The sequence below is a fragment of the Scyliorhinus torazame genome, chromosome 30 (genome assembly GCF_047496885.1).
Source record: "Scyliorhinus torazame isolate Kashiwa2021f chromosome 30, sScyTor2.1, whole genome shotgun sequence".
Taxonomy (NCBI): Eukaryota; Metazoa; Chordata; class Chondrichthyes; order Carcharhiniformes; family Scyliorhinidae; genus Scyliorhinus; species Scyliorhinus torazame.
In genome coordinates this window covers 13,300,258-13,318,590 of record NC_092736.1, presented here as the reverse complement: position 1 = coordinate 13,318,590, position 18,333 = coordinate 13,300,258, and the positions used below count along the sequence as shown (strand labels likewise).

General features: G+C 53.2%; 1 protein-coding gene across 3 annotated transcripts in view; it reads right to left on the bottom strand.

Moving 5' to 3' along the window:
* LOC140404390 (uncharacterized) overlaps positions 1-18,333 on the bottom strand; it is a 135,875-nt gene that overhangs the window by 56,508 nt on the left and 61,034 nt on the right. For all 3 annotated transcript variants that reach the window (XM_072492841.1, XM_072492842.1, XM_072492843.1), the window contains 4 exons: positions 16,701-16,783; positions 14,032-14,090; positions 8,177-8,237; positions 5,967-6,084 (listed from right to left, as the gene is read on the bottom strand). In XM_072492841.1, the coding sequence (XP_072348942.1) occupies positions 5,967-6,084; positions 8,177-8,237; positions 14,032-14,090; positions 16,701-16,783 (321 nt within the window). The remainder of the gene's footprint in view (positions 1-5,966; positions 6,085-8,176; positions 8,238-14,031; positions 14,091-16,700; positions 16,784-18,333) is intronic.

Genomic DNA, 18,333 nt, shown 5'->3' with positions numbered 1-18,333 from the left:
ACCTCCCCCTCCACACCCCAACCTCCCCCCCACCCCCCCTTTCCCCCCCATCCCCACCCCAACCTTCCCCCCCGTCCCCACCCCAACCTCCCCCCCGTCCCCACCCCAACCTCCCCCCCCGTCCCCACCCCAGCCTCCCCCCCATCCTCACCTCAACCTCCCCCCCAACCTCCCCCCATATCCCCACCCCAACCTCCCCCCCATCCCCACCCCAACCTCCCCCCCATCCCCACCCCAACCTCCCCCCATCCCCACCCAAACCTCCCCCCCCATCCCCACCCCAACCTCCCCCCCCATCCCCACCCCAACCTCCCCCCCCATCCTCACCCCAACCACCCCCCCATCCCCACCCCAACCTCCCCCCCATCCCCACCCCAACCTCCCCCCCCATCCCCACCCCAACCTCCCCCCCATCCCCACCCCAACCTCCCCCCCATCCCCACCCAACCTCCCCCTCCACACCCCAACCTCCCCCCCACCCCCCCTTTCCCCCCCATCCCTCCCCCAACCTCCCCCCATCCCCACCCCAACCTTCCCCCCCCGTCCCCACCCCAACCTCCCCCCCGTCCCCACCCCAGCCTCCACCCATCCTCACCTCAACCTCCCCCCCAACCTCCCCCCCATATCCCCACCCCAACCTCCCCCCATCCCCACCCCAACCTCCCCCATCCCCACCCCAACATCCCCCCCCCATCCCCACCCCAACCTCCCCCCCCATCCCCACCCCAACCTCCCCCCCAATCCCCACCCCAACCTCCCGCCCCATCCCCACACCAACCTCCCCCCCCCCATCCCCAACCTTCACCCCACCCCATCCCCACCCCAACCTCCCCCCCATCCCCACCTCAACCTCCCCCCCCATCCCCACCCCAACCTCCCCCCATCCTCACCCCAACCACCCCCCCATCCCCACCCCAACCTCCCCCCCATCCCCACCCCAACCTCCCCCCCATCCCCACCCCAACCTCCCCCCATCCCCACCCCAACCTCCCCACCATCCCCACCCCAACCTCCCCCCCCATCCCCACCCCAACCTCCCCCCCATCCCCACCCCAACCTCCCCCCCACCCCCCCTTTCCCCCCCATCCCTCCCCCAACCTCCCCCATCCCCACCCCAACCTTCCCCCCCCCGTCCCCACCCCAACCTCCCCCCGTCCCCACCCCAACCTCCCCCCCCGTCCCCACCCCAGCCTCCCCCCCATCCTCACCTCAACCTCCCCCCCCAACCTCCCCCCCATATCCCCACCCCAACCTCCCCATCCCCACCCCAACCTCCCCATCCCCACCCCAACATCCCCCCCCCATCCCCACCCCAACCTCCCCCCCATCCCCACCCCAACCTCCCCCCCCAATCCCCACCCCAACCTCCCGCCCCATCCCCACACCAACCTCCCCCCCCCCATCCCCAACCTCCACCCCACCCCATCCCCACCCCAACCTTCCCCCATCCCCACCCCACATCCACATCCCCATCCCCACCCCAAACTCCCCCCACACCCATACTCATCACAACCTCCCCCCACCCCATCCCCAACCTCCCCCCCCATCCCCAACCTCCCCACCCCAACATCCCCTGCCACCCCCACCCCATCCCCCCCTCCCCCATCCCCAACCTCCCCCCCACACCCATCCCCAACATCCCCCCCCTCCACATGCCCCATCTCTCTCCTCAAACCTTAAATCGGTGTCCCTGGTGCATGTACCATCGGCCAATGGGATCACCTTATCTTTGACTATCCCCACCCCAACCTCCCCCCCCCATCCCCACCCCGACCTCCCCCCCCCATCCTCACCCCAACCTCCCCCCCCATCCTCACCCCAACCTCCCCCCATCCTCACCCCAACCTCCCCCCCCATCCTCACCCCAACCTCCCCCCCCATCCTCACCCCAACCTCCCCCCCATCCTGCCATCTCCAACCTCCCCCCCATCCCCAAACTCCCCCCCATCCCCAAACTCCCCCCCATCCCCAAACTCCCCCCCATCCCCAAACTCCCCCCATCCCCAAACTCCCCCCCATCCCCAAACTCCCCCCACCCCATCCCCACCCCAACCTTCCCCCATCCCCCCCCACATCCCCATCCCCACCCCAAACTCCCCCCACCCCCATCCCCATCCCAACCTCCTCCACTCCATCCCCAACCTCCCCCCCCCCATCCCCAACCTCCCCACCCCAACCTCCCCTGCCACCCCCACCCCATCCCCCCCTCCCCCATCCCCAACCTCCCCCCAGCCTCCCCCCCCCACACCCCACACCCATCCCCAACATCCACCCCCCCACGCCCCATCTCTCTCCTCAAACCTTAAATCGGTGTCCCTGGTGCGTGTACCATCGGCCAATGGGATCAGCTTATCTTTGACTACTTATCTAAGCCTGTTGTTAACCTTGAAACCCCCTTGTTCCAATGTCAACTCAATCTCTTTTGCCACAAGGTAAATGACTTGCATTTGCATAGTGCCTTTTGAAGCCGCCAAACCTGTAAAGCAACGTTCCCTCAAAGTCGTGCGGCAACCCCAAAGTCCCCAAACAGGTCATGCACAATTTGGCCCCTTTAAACAGAAGGGCCACACACTGAAACAAAATCACCCACACACTGCACCAAGATAGTCAGAGAGGGCATTGCAACCAGGTTCGTTCAGAGGAGCATTATGAAACAGAATTTGATACTGAATCGACAACTGAAAACTTGGGTCAAAAAAAGTTAGATTGTTTTTTCTTTAAAGAGTTTGGAGAGGGTCTTCGAGAGACAGAAAGGTTCAGGGAGGGAATTTTGAAATGGGCTAATTGTCCAGCTCCGAACCCGGTGTGAGATATTTGCAAAAGAATGATCAATACATGAAGTGAAAGCAAAGACAGCGGAATTGTACAACAATTAGTTTGCAATTGATTTGAGGCCTGCAGGGACCTACTGGATAAATGGACCGAGCTTCTCTATACCAAGTTTGAGAGACCAACCCAATACTCAAACAATACTAAAAGACTCGAGACTAAAAGACTCGAGACTAAAAGACAAGAGCACAAGAAATAGAATCAAGAGTAGGCCATGGGTATGATCCTGGCTGATCAATGCCAGCCTCAACTCCTTTCCTGCCCCATTTCCCCTTAGCCCTCTATCCCTCGATCTGTCAAATATTTATCCACCTCCACTTTAATTACTTCTAAAGATCCAGCCTCCACCAGCCTCCGGGGCAGGATATTCCAGAGATCCTCAGTGAGAAGGAATTTCTACGCATCTCAGTTCCTGTACCAGCTTACCTGAACAGGCGCCAGAACGTGGCGACTAGGGGCTTTTCACAGTGACTTCATACTGGTGACAATAAAAGCTTATTATTATTAAATGACCGGCCCTTTATCTTGTGGCTTTGTCCCCTTGATCGAGACTCTCCCACTGAAAACGTCTCAACATCTACCCTGTCAAGCCTGCTCAGGATCCTCTTTGTGTGAATAAGGTCACCTCTCACTCTTCTAAACTCCAAGGAATACAGACCCAGGCTATTCAGTCTCTCTTGATAGGACAACCCACTCATCCCAGGAAATAGCCTGCTGAATCTCCTTTGTACTGCCTTAAATGTTACAATAATAATATTTCCTGCAACTTCCTGTACCAATAGGGCAGCACGGTGGCACAGTGGGTTAGCCCTGGTGCCTCACGGCGCCAAGGTCCCAGGGGTTCGATCCCGTCTCTGGGTCACTGTCTGTGTGGAGTTTGCACATTCTCCCCGTGTCTGCGTGGGTTTCACCCCCACAACCCAAAGATGTGCAGGCTAGGTGGATTGGCCACACTAAATTGCCCTTTAATCGGAAAAAATGAATTGGGTATTCTAAATTTATATTTTAAAAACTTCCTGTACCAAACGGTAAGCCACCCTGTGGAACGTTACCGTCACTGCAACAAAACTTTTTATAGAGGCACCAGATAGGAGTGTTATCAACTAAAGTCAGAATAGAATAGAATAACCTTTATCTTTACTGCCACAAGTAGGCTTACATTAACACTGCAATTAAGTTACTGTGAAAAGCACCTAGTCGCCACACTCCGGCGCCTGTTTGGGTACACAGAGGGAGAGTTCAGAATGTCCAAATTACCTAACAGCACGATCTTTCGGGACTTGTGGGAGGAAACCGGAGCACCCGGGGGAAACCCACACAGACAAGGGGAGAACGTGCAGACTCCGCACAGCCAGTGTCCCAAGCCAGGAATCAGACCTGGGACCTTGGCACTGTGAAGCCACAGTGCTAACCACTGTGCTACCATGCCGCCCCGCTACTGTATCCTTTTCTAGGTAAGGAGACCAGAACTGTGCGCCGTATTCCAGGTGAGACCTCATCAGCACCAGGTACAATTGCAACAAAACCTCCCTATTCTTAAACTTCAACCTCTTTGCAATGAAGGCCACAATGACATTTGCCTTAACTACTTGTGGGACCTGCCTGCTAGCTTTCTGTGATTCGTGCACTGGAGCACCTAGATCCCTCTGTACTTCACTCACCTGCTGTCTCTCTCCATTTAGATAATAATCTACCTTTCGATTCCTCCTACCGAAGTGCACAACCTCACACTTATCTCACATTAAACTCCATTTGCCAGATTTTCGCCCAGTCACCCAATCGAACTGTATCCCTTTGCAGAATCACAACATCCTCATCAAAGCAATCATCAAGAGGCTCAATACTCAAAAATGGAAAAGCAACTTGTTCAATTGCTAATTTACTCAGTGATTAGGAGGTTACATGATTTGAAAACTAGGCATCTCCCGTTTACGACGGAGATGAGGAAAACCGTGGGCGAAATTCTCCGTAATCGGCGTGATGTCCGCCGACCGGTGCCAAAAACGGCGCAAATCAGTCCGGCATCACGCCGCCCCAAAGGTGCGGAATCCTGCGCCTCTTGAGGGACCGAGCCCTAATCTTGAGGGGCTAGGCCCGCGGCGGACTGATTTCCGCCCCGCCAGCTGGCGGGAAAGGCCTTTGGTGCCCTGCCAGCTGGCGCTGAAATGACATTGCCGGGCGGCGCATGCGCGGGAGCGTCAGCGGCCGCTCACAGCATCCCCGCGCATGCGCAGTGGAGGGGGTCTCTTCCGCTGAAGGCGGAAGGAAAAGAGTGCCCCCACGGCACAGGCCCGCCCGCGGATCGGTGGGCCCCGATCGCGGGCCAGGCCACCGTGGGGGCACCCCCGGGGCCAGATCGCCCCGCGCCCTCCCAGGACCCTGGAGCCCACCCACGCCGCCTTGTCCCGCCGGTAAGAGAGGTGATTTAATCCACGCTGGCGGGACAGGCATTCCAGCAGCGGGACTTCGGCCCATCCGGGCCGGAGAATCGCCGGGGGGGGGGGCGCCAACTGGCACGGCGCGATTCCCGCCCCCGCCGAATATCCGGTGCCGGAGAATTCGGCAACCGGCAGGGTCGGGATTCACGCCAGCCCCCGGCGATTCTCCGACCCGGCGGGGGGTCGGAGAATCCCGCCCCTTAAGTTCTCTCAGAGAGTGGTTAGTCCGTGGAATTTTCTTCCGCGTTTGTTTACATAAATGCCCGAATAATTTTGTTTTAATTTTTTTTTTCAAAGAACGCTCTTCCGCATGGGTGCTGCTGGTCTACTGAATTTATTAAAGGCTGGGTTAGACGGATTTTTGATCGACAAGGGAGGCGGGGGCAATGGGAGGTGGGTGGGGGGGAACAGTCAGAAGACCACAAGCAGATCGGACATGATATATCGAATGGCAGAGCAGGCTGGAGGAGCTGAATGGATAACTCCTGCTCCGAAATCTCGTGATCGACCCCCCTCAAAACAAATTCCAGTCAATGAAAATCAAAGGGTATTGGGAGAGGGGGGGTGGGGGTTAGAAAATCGAAATGTTGACTTAAAGACAGGGAGTATTTCAGACAATCGTGTTTTGGCCACAGGAGGGAGACCAATCGATTCTGCGTCAAATCACTATTTCCCTCCACCTCGACACTTTTCACTCACCTCCCTCAGGCCCTGGATAATGGCGTTCTGCTGCCTTTGAATAACTTTGGCATCTTTAAGCTCTTGCAGGAGAGAAGCGACCTGAGGCAGCAGCTCCTGTGGTAAACGCACGGGTTGGCTGGAAGAGATCACATTATTAGTTAACGGTAGAGAAATTGCTTTAGCATTTTGCAAAGATCCAAATTTAAACTTTTGACACAAAACCAAGTCATTTCTATAAAGACAGGTGTTTGATTATTTGCATTGTATTGTATTAGAGAGTTTACCAGTGAGGGGTGTGGTGTATATCAGAGTGGTACAGTGAGGGGTGTGGGGTGTATCAGTGTTACAGTGAGGGTGTGGGGTATATCAGTGTTACAGTGAGGGTGTGGTGTACATTAGAGTGTTACAGTGAGGGGTGTGGGGTATATCAGTGTTACAGTGAGGGGTGTGGGGTATATCAGTGTTACAGTGAGGGGTGTGGTGCATATCAGAGTGTTACAATGAGGGGTGTGGGGTGTATCAGTATTACACTGAGGGTGTGGGGTATATCAGAGTGTTACAGAGAGGGGTGTGGTGCATATCAGAGTGCTACAGTGAGGGGTGTGGGGTATATCAGAGTGCTACAGTGAGGGGTGTGGGGTATATCAGTGTTACAGTGAGGGGTGTGGGGTACATTAGAGCGTTACAGTGAGGGGTGTGGGGTTATTTGTGGTACAGTGAGGGGTGTTGGGTGTATCAGTATTACACTGAGGGTGTGGTGCATATCAGAGTGTTACAGTGAGGGGTGTGGGGTATATCAGTGTTACAGTGAGGAGTGTGGGGTATATCAGTGTTACAGTGAGGGGTGCGGGGTATATCAGTGTTACAGTGAGGGGTGTGGGGTATATCTGAGTGTTACAGTGAGGGGTGTGGAGTGTATCAGCGTGTTACAGTGAGGGGTGTGGAGTGTATCAGCGTGTTACAGTGAGGGGTGTGGAGTATATCAGAGTGTTACAGTGAGGGGTGTGGGGTATATCAGAGTGTTGCAGTGAGGGTGTGGGGTTTATCAGAGTGTTACAATAAGGGATGTGGGTTGTATCAGAGTGTTACAGTGAGGGGTGTGGGGTATGTCAGAGTGTTACAGTGAGGAGTGTGGGCTATGTCAGAGTGTTACAGTGAGGGGTGTGGGGTGTATCAGAGTGTTACAGTGAAGGGTGTGGGGTGTATCAGAGTGTTACAGTGAGGGGTGTGGGGTATATCAGTGTTACAGTGAGGGGTGTGGGGTATATCAGAGTGTTACAGTGAGGGGTGTGGGGTGTATCAGAGTGTTACAGTGAAGGGTGTGGGGTGTATCAGAGTGTTACAGTGAGGGGTGTGGGGTATGTCAGAGTGTTACAGTGAGGGGTGTGGGGTATATCAGAGTGTTACAGTGAGGGGTGTGGGGTATATCAGAGTGTTACAGTGAGGGGTGTGGGGTGTATCAGTATTACAGTGAGGGTGTGGTGTACATTAGAGTGTTACAGTGAGGGGTGTTGGGTGTATCAGTATTACACTGAGGGTGTGGTGCATATCAGAGTGCTACAGTGATGGGTGTGGGGTATATCAGTGTTACAGTGAGGGGTGTGGGGTATATCAGTGTTACAGTGAGGGGTGTGGGTATATCAGAGTGTTACAGAGAGGGGTGTGGGGTATATCAGTATTACAGTGAGGGGTGCTGGGTATGTCAGAGTGTTAGAGTGAGGGGTGTGGGGTATATCAGAGTGTTACACTGAGGGTGTGGTGCATATCAGAGTGCTACAGTGAGGGGTGTGGGGTATATCAGAATGTTACAATGAGGGGTGTGGGGTATATCAGAGTGTTACAGTGAGGGGTGTGGGGTATATCAGAGTGTTAGTGAGGGGTGTGGTGTGTATCAGCGTTACAGTGAGGGGTGTGGCGTATATCAGAGTGTTACAGTGAGGGGTGTGGAGTATATCAGAGTGTTACAGTGAGGGGTGTGGGGTATATCAGAGTGTTACAGTGAGGGGTGCGGGGTATAGCAGTGTTACAGTGAGGGGTGCGGGGTATATCTGAGTGTTACAGTGAGGGGTGTGGAGTATATCAGAGTGTTACAGTGAGGGGTGTGGGGTATATCAGAGTGTTACAGTGAGGGGTGTGGATTTTTTTTGCTATCCCTATCTCACACCAAAATCTCTCCTGGACGATGTGTTCGAATCCTCTCGGCGGCTTGTTAGTTTAATGCTAGTTACCTGTGCATTGAGAGAACGCAGCGCTTTTGGTCGTTGATGTGAATTTCTGGCATCGCCTTGTCTGCAAAACAGGACAAAGATGTCAGTAATACTCTGAACACACATCCCTCAACAATGCATATGCACGGGAACAGGAGGAGGCCTTTCATAGAATCATGGAATTTACAGTGCAGAAGGAGGCCATTCGGCCCATCGAGTCTGCACTGGCCCTTACAAAGAGCACCCTACTGAAGCCCACGTATCTACCCTATCTCCGTAACCCAGTATTCAGCCCCTCGAGACTCTCCAGTCATTCAGCGAGATCTTAACCGATCTGGAACCGAGCTCCATTTAATTACCAGATCCCTAAAGTCCTTACGCATTCAAAAATCTATCAACAACAGCTTTGAATTAACAGTTTGGCATCAATTACTATTTATGGAAAAAGTTCCAAACTCCAAAAGCCTGTTTGTGTGCAAATATAAGTGTTTCCTAATTTCAAAGATTTGGACTATACCCTCGTGCTTGAATCCTGATTCGATGGAGCGCAACAAATCCAGTCTTCGAGGCCAGAGGTCGTCTGGCCCATCGATAAATTGACCATGTTCCAAATGCCTGTTGCGAGGGGTTGGAGGTGGCCTAGCCGGTTGAGTCATGGCCCCCAGCTGGGGCCTAGGCTGTGCACGGCCTGGGTGTCGGAGAGGACCGGGTGGAAGTGATGCCTCGATCATTGGAATCCTCGAGAGATCCTGAAGAGCATTCGTCGATCCTGCCTTATCCTCCGCCGTCTTGTGCAGTATGGAAGGTGTCTTTATCTTGCAAATGGCCCCGTGGTTCTTCTGTAATCCTGGACCTCGCCTCCTGGCGATCATGTTGAATATTTGATGCTGTCTTATCTCCTGGAGGGAGGTGTGAAATGTCAGCGTGACAGGCCCGTGCCGTTGATTATCCCGGCCTAGCAGGATTATATTGAGTCAATTACGAGGAATGTGATTTGTGGACAGTTTCACTCCTCGTGGTTATTGGGGAGGATGAGGGAGGGTGAGAGAGGACAGCGGGGGTGGAGAGAGAGTGAGAGAGAGAGAGAGAGAGAGAGAGAGAGGGGTGAGTGGGTGTTTGGTTGGTAGGTTTGTTACATCCTCTCTGAGATTGAGGATAGCCCTCCCAGTTCGAGCTAATCCGTTCCTGGTTTCTTTCTGGAATTAACTCAAAAAGAAACAAAGTAAAGAATGATTGAATTTAAGAATCCATGTCTTTATCCTGCGATGGCCTGGGCAGAATGACTTTATCCTGGGGAGGACGGAGCTCTTTCCGACTCCCACTTGAGGCAGAGTTTCTTTTCTCTCTCTCTCTCTTCATGGGTGGGTTCGGAATTCAGGAGGGGCATTTGGCTCCCATTCCCTTGTTGGCGGCAGGGTGGCACAGTGGTTAGCACTGCTGCCTCACAGCATCAGGGACCCAGGTTCAATTCCTGCCTTGAGTGTCCGTGCGGAGTCTGCACATCCTCCCCGTGTGTGCGTGGGTTTCCTCCGGGTGCTCCGGTTTCCACCCACAGTCCAAAGATGTGCAGGTTAGGTGGATTGGTCATGCTAAATTGCCCCTTAGTGTCCAAAGGTTAGGTGGGGTTACGGGGATAGGGCGGGGGAGTGGGCCTAGGGAGTGTGCTCTTTCGGAGGCTCGGTGCAGACTTGGTGGGCCGAATGGCCTCCTTCTGCACTGTAGAGATTCTATGGTTCTCCTCCTCGTTGTTCTCTCTCTGGGAGGCCCCCTTGGCATGATCGTAACCCGAACGTGTTTATAAATCCACCTACCCTGCACATCTTTGGGTTGTGGGGGCGAGACCCACGCAAACACGGGGAGAATGTGCAAACTCCACACGGGCCGTGACCCAGGGCCGGGATTCGAACCTGGGACCTCGGTGCCGTGAGGCAGCAGTGCTAACTACTGCGCCACCGTGCTGCCCCTGCTATCGGAATATCTAATCCTGTCTAATGATCGTATCGAGCGAATTGTGACCTGGTTACACTCTGTGCTCATGTGCATGGGGATGGTTTATTTTGTGACTTCTGCTGCATAACTCTTTGAAATGCAAAATCTCAATAAATATAACTTCCTCAAAAAAAAGTTGCTTTGATTGGCTACAATGCGCGAGGAGGTAACATATCCAGGGGTAAACGGCCCCCGTCTCCAGGAGAGGCCGGACAAACAGCACTCGGAGATGATTCTCGTAGCTTTGCTGGTCTGGTCTAGACCGTCGGCCAAGATGTTCAGGCAAGGCTTTGGCATTTTCCAGGGAGATGTGGGAGCTCTCCTGGTCTTGTTTCGGAAACGGGAACGGCTCGGAGTGTTCGCCACTCCGGGGTCGAGCTGTCTTGAGGGATGCTAAACCCAGGTCTCCGTCTGCCCCCTGAGGTGAAGAGAAAGGAGCCCAAGGGAGCAGTTTGAAGAGGAACAGGGGCATTCTCGGCAGTGTCCTCTGACCAAATGTCCTCCTCCACAGACGTCACGCGGGAAAAAAAAGTTTCCAGGTGAATCCTCCAACCGGAGTTCATTGTATCATTCTCTACAACAGTAGATTTGTGAGCACTACCCCCAGATATGCCCCTTGGCCGTGGAAGAGGGTAAATACAATCGGATTCCCACTGCTGAATGTTAGCTCGATCTTCCTTTCAGCAATGATGTGGAGATGCCGGCGTTAGACTGGGTACCTTTTAGCAGGGAAGGGAGATGGACAAGAGGGAAGGGAAGTCGGGGGTCAGGGGGTGGAGCCGGAGGAAAGTCAAGTGGATTGTTGAAGGAGAATTTGAAGTTTTCTTCAGGTTACCTGGACAACAAACCCCCAGCTGGAAGCAGGAAACCTCTCTTACACACTCACACACACACACACACACACAATGTTCTGCAGGTACCTCGAGCGAATGCTGAGCGGTGCTGCCACCTGCTGCCACTTTCAGGCAACAGCAGCAACCTAACACCAGAGGCTGAAGATGGGGATTGAGAAAGTGATAGTGGCGACCCTAGTCGGAGCAGATAACATTGGACCAAGAAACCAGGGGGAGGAAAGATTTTTAATTAAAAATTTTTTTTTAAAGTACTTCCACAAAGGATACACAGCTTTCTGCAAGAGAAAAATCATCCTCTCTAGTCATTCATTTTATCAAAAAAAAAGTGTCAATTCTTTTTGGGCAGCACGGTAGCATTGTGGATAGCACAATTGCTTCACAGCTCCAGGGTCCCAGGGTCGATTCCGGCTTGGGTCACTGTCTGTGCGGAGTCTGCACATCCTCCCCGTGTGTGCGTGGGTTTCCTCCGGATGCTCCGGTTTCCTCCCACAGTCCAAAGATGTGCAGGTTAGGTGGATTGGCCGTGATAGATTGCCCTTGGTGTCCAAAATTGCCCTTAGTGTTGGATGGGGTTACTGGGTTATGGGGATCGGGTGGAGGTGTTGACCTTGGGTAGGGTGCTCTTTCCAAGAGCCGGTGCAGTCTCGATGGGCCGAATGGCCTCCTTCTGCACTGTAAATTCTATGTTAATTCATTTAATAGGGTTTAGCACAGGGCTAAATCGCTGGCTTTGAAAGCAGACCAAGGCAGGCCAGCAGCACGGTTCAATTCCCGTACCAGCCTCCCCAAACAGGTGCCGGAATGTGGCGACTAGGGGCTTGTCACAGTAACTTAACGTCATTTGAAGCCTACTTGTGACAATAAGTGATTGTTATTTCACTTTTTTCATTTTCAAAGACTTGCCTTTATTCATTTATTGCAATCATATCGCACTTTTCACAACCACAGGACATCGCAAAGTGCTTTGCAGTCGATGAGCGATAATTCTTTTTTTTTTTAAATAAAAGGTGCAGCCACGGGTATCGTGGCTTAATGCCACCCCCCTGCTTTTCTCTGTACCCCCTTCACAAATCATCCAACGCCCTCTTGGAGGCCTCGATTGAACCCTCCTCCACCACACTTCCAGGCAGCGCTTTCCAGAACACCGGCCACTCGCTGAGCGAAAACGTTCTCCCTCGCATCGCATTTGCCGCGGCAAGCTCCCATAAACGGCAATGCGATAATGGACCTCGATGGTTAGCGCCGCTGGGATCATTCTCGAATTGGGATTCTCCCCACTGCCCACCATCTTGATGCCTTTGGGCATCGTTATCGTATCAAATCGGTCGTGATCGCGTTCAGTGGTGGAGCAGACTCGACGGGCTGAATGGCCTACTTCTGCTCCGATGCCTGATGGTCACCACTGCTGGCCAGAGATCCACTGCAGAGTGGGGGGGGGGCTCCATCTTGGAACAGGCTGCATCCAGGCATTTACGCCGCCCCTTCCACCATGGCTCAATTAAAGAAACTATCTCACTTTCGAGTCAGAAGGTCACGAGTCCGATTCCCGCTCCGGATACCCGAACACAAACTGCCAGGGCTGACACTGCCAATGAGGGAGTGCTGACCGTCAGTGGTGGCGTCTTTCAGACAGTCATGTTAGACAGAGGCCCCAACCTGCCTTCTTGGGTGGACATAGAAGATCCAATGGCACCATTTGCAGAAGAGCAGGAAGTTCTGCCCAGTGCCCGCACCTCTTGACCAACATCACGCAAAAGAAACAGATTATCTGCTCATTTCTCACATTACTTTCTGTGGGGGTGGCTGAGTGAAGATTGACTACTGTGTTGCCTATATTCCAATGGTGACTACATGTCAAATACAGTTCAGTAACTGTAAAGTGCAGCAGCATGTTCTGAAAATGTGAAAGGTGCTACATGAATGCAAGTTCAATCTTTCTTTTGTGACGGTTAGGATCCCGGAAAAGGACCTAACTATTTTCAATTTGTAAAACTATGAGGTAATGATACTGCATCATGGGAGTGATAGCACTGACTAAAAGGTATATTTTATGTTAAAACAAACTTTAATTTAATCACTGAATTAACCACATTAGCAACAAAGAAATAGATTTACAGTAAACAGTTACAACAGTTCAAAAGAGAAAACCTTATCTTACTTCCTAAACCTGCCACTACATTCCAATTAAGCAAAACAATATATTTCAAATACCACTCGTGAATAAAGTTAACAACCAGGTTTCTACTTGCTTTTCTTTGTGCAGAATCTATGGAGGGAGAACTATTCAGGGCCAAACTGAAATACCCCTGTTCAGATGAGAGTTCTCGGACCATCTGACTTTTCAGGCAGACGTGGCTCCTCCCATTAATTACATCATCTGTACCCAAAGCATAAGGCATTCTTTGGTCTCCCTTCTTACACGATCTCCCTTTCTTGTTTAGCCAGGACCAAATACAATACCCCTCATATATTATCTGCACTCCAGGGATCCTTCAAATTAAACAAGGGCTTTGACAAGGAAGCATCCAGACTCAAAACGGTACCTCCCCTTTCTCTCCACAGATACCGTCAGACCTGCTGAGATTATCCACTATATTTCTGCTTTTGTTTCAGATTCCAGTGTCGGCAGTAAACGCTTTTATTTTAAACAATATTCTATTAGCTAGCTATCTGTAAATAAGAAAATGGTTCTCAAGATCTATTTGCAGAACACTTCACCTGAAAAATCAATGATTACCTCACATTTACGGCACATTAATCACAGCTCTGGTCTGTATGCAACTTACCCCAGGTTTTAATAACATTACTGCAAAAAGTATAGAATAGAAAACATGACAATTTAATCACAGTGACCATTGCCATTAATTATTTCACAGAGAGTAATGAGTGACTTATAAAAAATGATTAACCCTCATCAATTCTGAACTGAAAGGCCTTTCAGAGAAGCAACATTGTGTAGATTTTAAAAGGGCAAATATACTGATAACAAATTTCCCCTTGAGGAATCTTTTATGCAAAATATAAAATACCTACCTGCCATCTGTGAGGGAAGGTGACCTTCAAATGACATTGTGTCTTCATTGTCCTTAGTGCTGGCAAGATAAGACAATAAGCAGATTGTATTAGCGAATATGTTCAGCAATTCAAATAGAGAGAGCGTGACAGAGGAAAAGGAAGACAAAGAAAAGAACAAGGGAAGAGAAGTAAAGAAGTGACAAGCAAACAGAGTACGTGCGGCAGATAGACAAAAGAGAGGGGGAGATGCAAAAGAGAGGGGGGAGACGCGAGAGAGAGGGGGGGGAGACGCGAGAGAGGGGGGGGAGACGCGAGAGAGGGGGGGAGACGCGAGAGAGGGGGGGAGACGCGAGAGAGGGGGGGGGAGACGCGAGAGAGGGAGACGCGAGAGAGAGGGGGGAGACGCGAGAGAGGGAGACGCGAGAGAGAGGGGGGGGAGACGCGAGAGAGAGGGGGGAGACGCGAGAGAGAGGGGGGAGACGCGAGAGAGAGGGGGGAGACACGAGAGAGAGGGGGGAGACGCGAGAGAGAGGAGGGGGAGACGCGAGAGAGAGGAGGGGGAGACGCAAGAGAGGGGGGAGACGCGAGAGAGAGGGGGGAGACGCGAGAGAGAGGAGGGGGAGACGCGAGAGAGAGGAGAGGGAGACGCGAGAGAGAGGGGGAGACGCGAGAGGGGGAGACGCGAGAGAGAGGGGGAGACGCGAGAGAGAGCGGGGGAGACGCGAGAGAGAGGGGGGAGATGCGAGAGAGAGGGGGAGACGCGAGAGAGAGGGGGAGACGCGAGAGAGAGGGGGAGACGCGAGAGAGAGGGGGAGACGCGAGAGAGAGGGGGAGACGCGAGAGAGAGGGGGAGACGCGAGAGAGAGGGGGAGACGCGAGAGAGAGAGGGAGACGCGAGAGAGAGGGGGAGACGCGAGAGAGAGGGGGAGACGCGAGAGAGAGGGGGAGGCGAGAGAGAGGGGGAGACGCGAGAGAGAGGGGGAGACGCGAGAGAGAGGGGGAGACGCGTGAGAGAGGGGGAGATGCGAGAGGAGGGGGAGACGTGAGAGAGAGGAGGGGGAGACGTGAGAGAGAGGGGGGGAGACGCGAGAGAGAGGAGGAGATGCGAGAGAGAGGGGGAGACGCGAGAGAGAGGGGGAGACGCGAGAGAGAGGGGGAGATGCGAGAGAGGAGGAGATGCGAGAGAGAGGAGGAGATGCGAGAGAGAGGGGGAGTCGCGAGAGAGAGGAGGAGACGCGAGAGAGAGGGGCAGACGCGAGAGAGAGGGGCAGACGCGAGAGAGAGGGGGAGACGCGAGAGAGAGGGGGAAACGCGAGAGAGAGGGGCAGACGCGAGAGAGAGGGGCAGACGCGAGAGGGGCAGACGCGAGAGAGAGGGGCAGACGCGAGAGAGGGGCAGACGCGAGAGAGAGGGGCAGACGCGGGAGAGAGGGGGAGATGTGAGAGAGAGGGGGAGATGCGAGAGAGAGGGGGAGACGCGTGAGAGAGGGGGACATGTGAGAGAGAGGGGGAGATGTGAGAGAGAGGGGCAGACGCGGGAGAGAGGGGCAGACGCGGGAGAGAGGGGGAGATGTGAGAGAGAGGGGGAGATGCAAGAGAGAGGGAGAACAGAAGGAGTAGGAAGGCAAGTGAAAAGCGGAAGACTCAAAGAGGAGCAGTAATGGGAGGGAGACAATGAGAAAGCGGAGAGAGCTGATTGATTGTATTTATTAGATTCATTCATGAGGTGTGGGCGTTAGTTCGGCCAGGATTTATTCCATGTCTGTTCAGGTGCCTCCAGGCACACGAGGTAGAGAGAGCATATACTTGCGTCTGTCGCCATCGCTCGACTTTTCCTGGAACAGGTCGCTAGCCGATCGCCAGAGGCTTATAGCTTGAGGGGTGTCACTCCACATCAAGCACGGCTGACCAGGCCCCCCCTTACTGCCAGCCATCTTGTGTTTGGAAATATTTGGCCACGTTATCAACGTACCTTCCTCGGCTGTCAAGTCCGGGATGGGGGGGCGCAACCCCAAGCTTCCGGCTCAGGGGCAAGGACACTACCCACTGCACCACAAGACACCCCCCCCCCCCCCCCCCCATCCCCAGCATTTATTGCCCAAACCCAATTGCCCTCGCACAGCTGGTGGAGAGCCGCCATCTTGGACCGCTGCAGCCCCATGCGGTAGAGGTGCACCCACAGTGCTGTCAGGGAGGGAGTCCCAGGAGCTCGACAACCCAGCGACAGTGAAGGAAATGGCCGATATATTCCCAGGTCAGGATGGTGAGTGGTCCATAGAGTTCAATCAAAAGGGTTGGGCCTACACTAACGCCTTGCAAATAATGGGAATACCAGAAACAATTGCTCCCGCCGTTTTATGATTGGAACTCTCCGAGTGGCAACATCTGAGTTGGGGGAACAAATGAAGTCGGGTTACTCAATCATTTCAAAGCACGAAAGCCAATAAAGGATGAGCAGTTATTGACGCGAAATGTTGTCTCACCCAACAGGACCCGATGGAGAAAGGTATGATTCATTAGAGTGTGCCAACCCTTTTATTCCATTTGTCTGTCATACATTAGAGCTCGCCAGATACACTCTTGACATTTAAAGCATGATAAGGGCGATGTTCAATAGTAGAGTTAGCACCGTTAACACATGATAGTAAAGCAAGTGAATTAGAATTATATTTGTTAAACGGAACGGACCAGATGCCATCGGGATCCAGGCAAAACGGTTTCCCCTCCGACGCCGCAATCTGCCTCCTTCGAACCTGGTGGGCCGCTGCAGCCTGCGAAGCAATCCAACAAGCGGTTATAGACGGAGGGCAGCACCCAACCCATTCTGTTGATCAAAGAGACCCTCTTCAGCCCCTCCCGTACGCCAAAGGCAAAAGAGGGATCTTTGGCTTGCCGCCGAGAAAGACTTGCATTTATATTGCGCCCATCTCATCCTTGGGATGCTCGCTAGCTTTTTTTTTTGGAAGCGCAGTCACTTCCGCAATTCAGGATAGGCGGCAGCCAGTTTGAGCACAGCAAGATCACGAGCGGGGTATCTCGTTTCAGCGGTGATGACCCAAGGCTCAAATACCGGCCCAGGACTTAATGAGGCCACCCAGGTCCTGCCCGTCGAGCCCCACCAGCTAACGCCAGAAATACGGAAGACCGAGCCATCCTGGCAATCCAACCGAGCTGTCCCGGTTATGCGGAGGAACTGCGACGCTCATGATCCTTCCCAGTCTGGAATGTTGGGGGGTCGGAGACGCGCTCCAGAGAGTGGAGCACAACATCCTCTGTTTACTCCCTTCCAAGGGGGGCATAAGACATCCGACACATTATTCAAAGTCACGCAGCCGAGCTGATGTGCTGACCCAGTATCTGCACAGCTCCGATATTACACGGGGTTATATTTCTCCCTCGATCAACATCCCGAAAACAGATAAAGCAGGATCACTTTGTTGATCCGTGGGATCTTACGGTGCACAAAATCAGCTGCCACAGATCCTACATGACAGCACTTTTCCTTCAAAGAAGCACTTTGGGGTATTTGGTGATCTGCTTTTTTGCACGTCTCTAATTGCCCTTGAACTGAGTGTCTCGCTCGGCCATTTCAGAGGGGCTGGTAAGAGTCAACCACATTGCTGTGGGTCTGGAGTCACGTGTCGGCCAGACCGGGTAAGGGCGGCCGATTTCCTTCCTTCCCTAAAGGACTTTAGTGAACCAGAATGTTTTTTTATGACAATCGCCAATGGTTTCATGGTCACCATTACTGAGACTAGCTTTTTAATTCCAGTTTTATTAATCAAATTTATATTCCACCAGCTGCCGTGGTGGGATTTGAACCCATGTCCCCCAGAGTATTAGCCCTTGGCCTCTGGATTAGTAGCCCAGTGACATTACCACTACATCACCTTTCCCCACTTCATCATGATAGTGCGTTATATGGGTCTCATTTTATTTTTAATTTGATTTCTTATGAGAATATCATAGAATCCCTACAGTGCAGAAGGAGGCCATTCGGCCCATCGGATCTGCACCGACCCTCTGAAAGAGAACCCTATCGAGGTCACTCCCCTATCCTACCCCAGCAACCCCACCTCTAAGCCTTTGGAAACTAAGGCAATTTATCATGGCTAATTCAAATAACCTGCACATCTTTGGACTGTGGGAGGAAACCGGAGCACCCGGAGGAAACCCACGCAGACATAGGGAGAAAGTACAAACTCCACACAAACGGTCATAGAATCATACAATGTGCAGTGCACAAGGAGGCCATTCGGCCCATCGAGTCTGCACCAGCTCTTGAAAGAGCACCCGACTTAAACCCACGCCTCCATCCTAT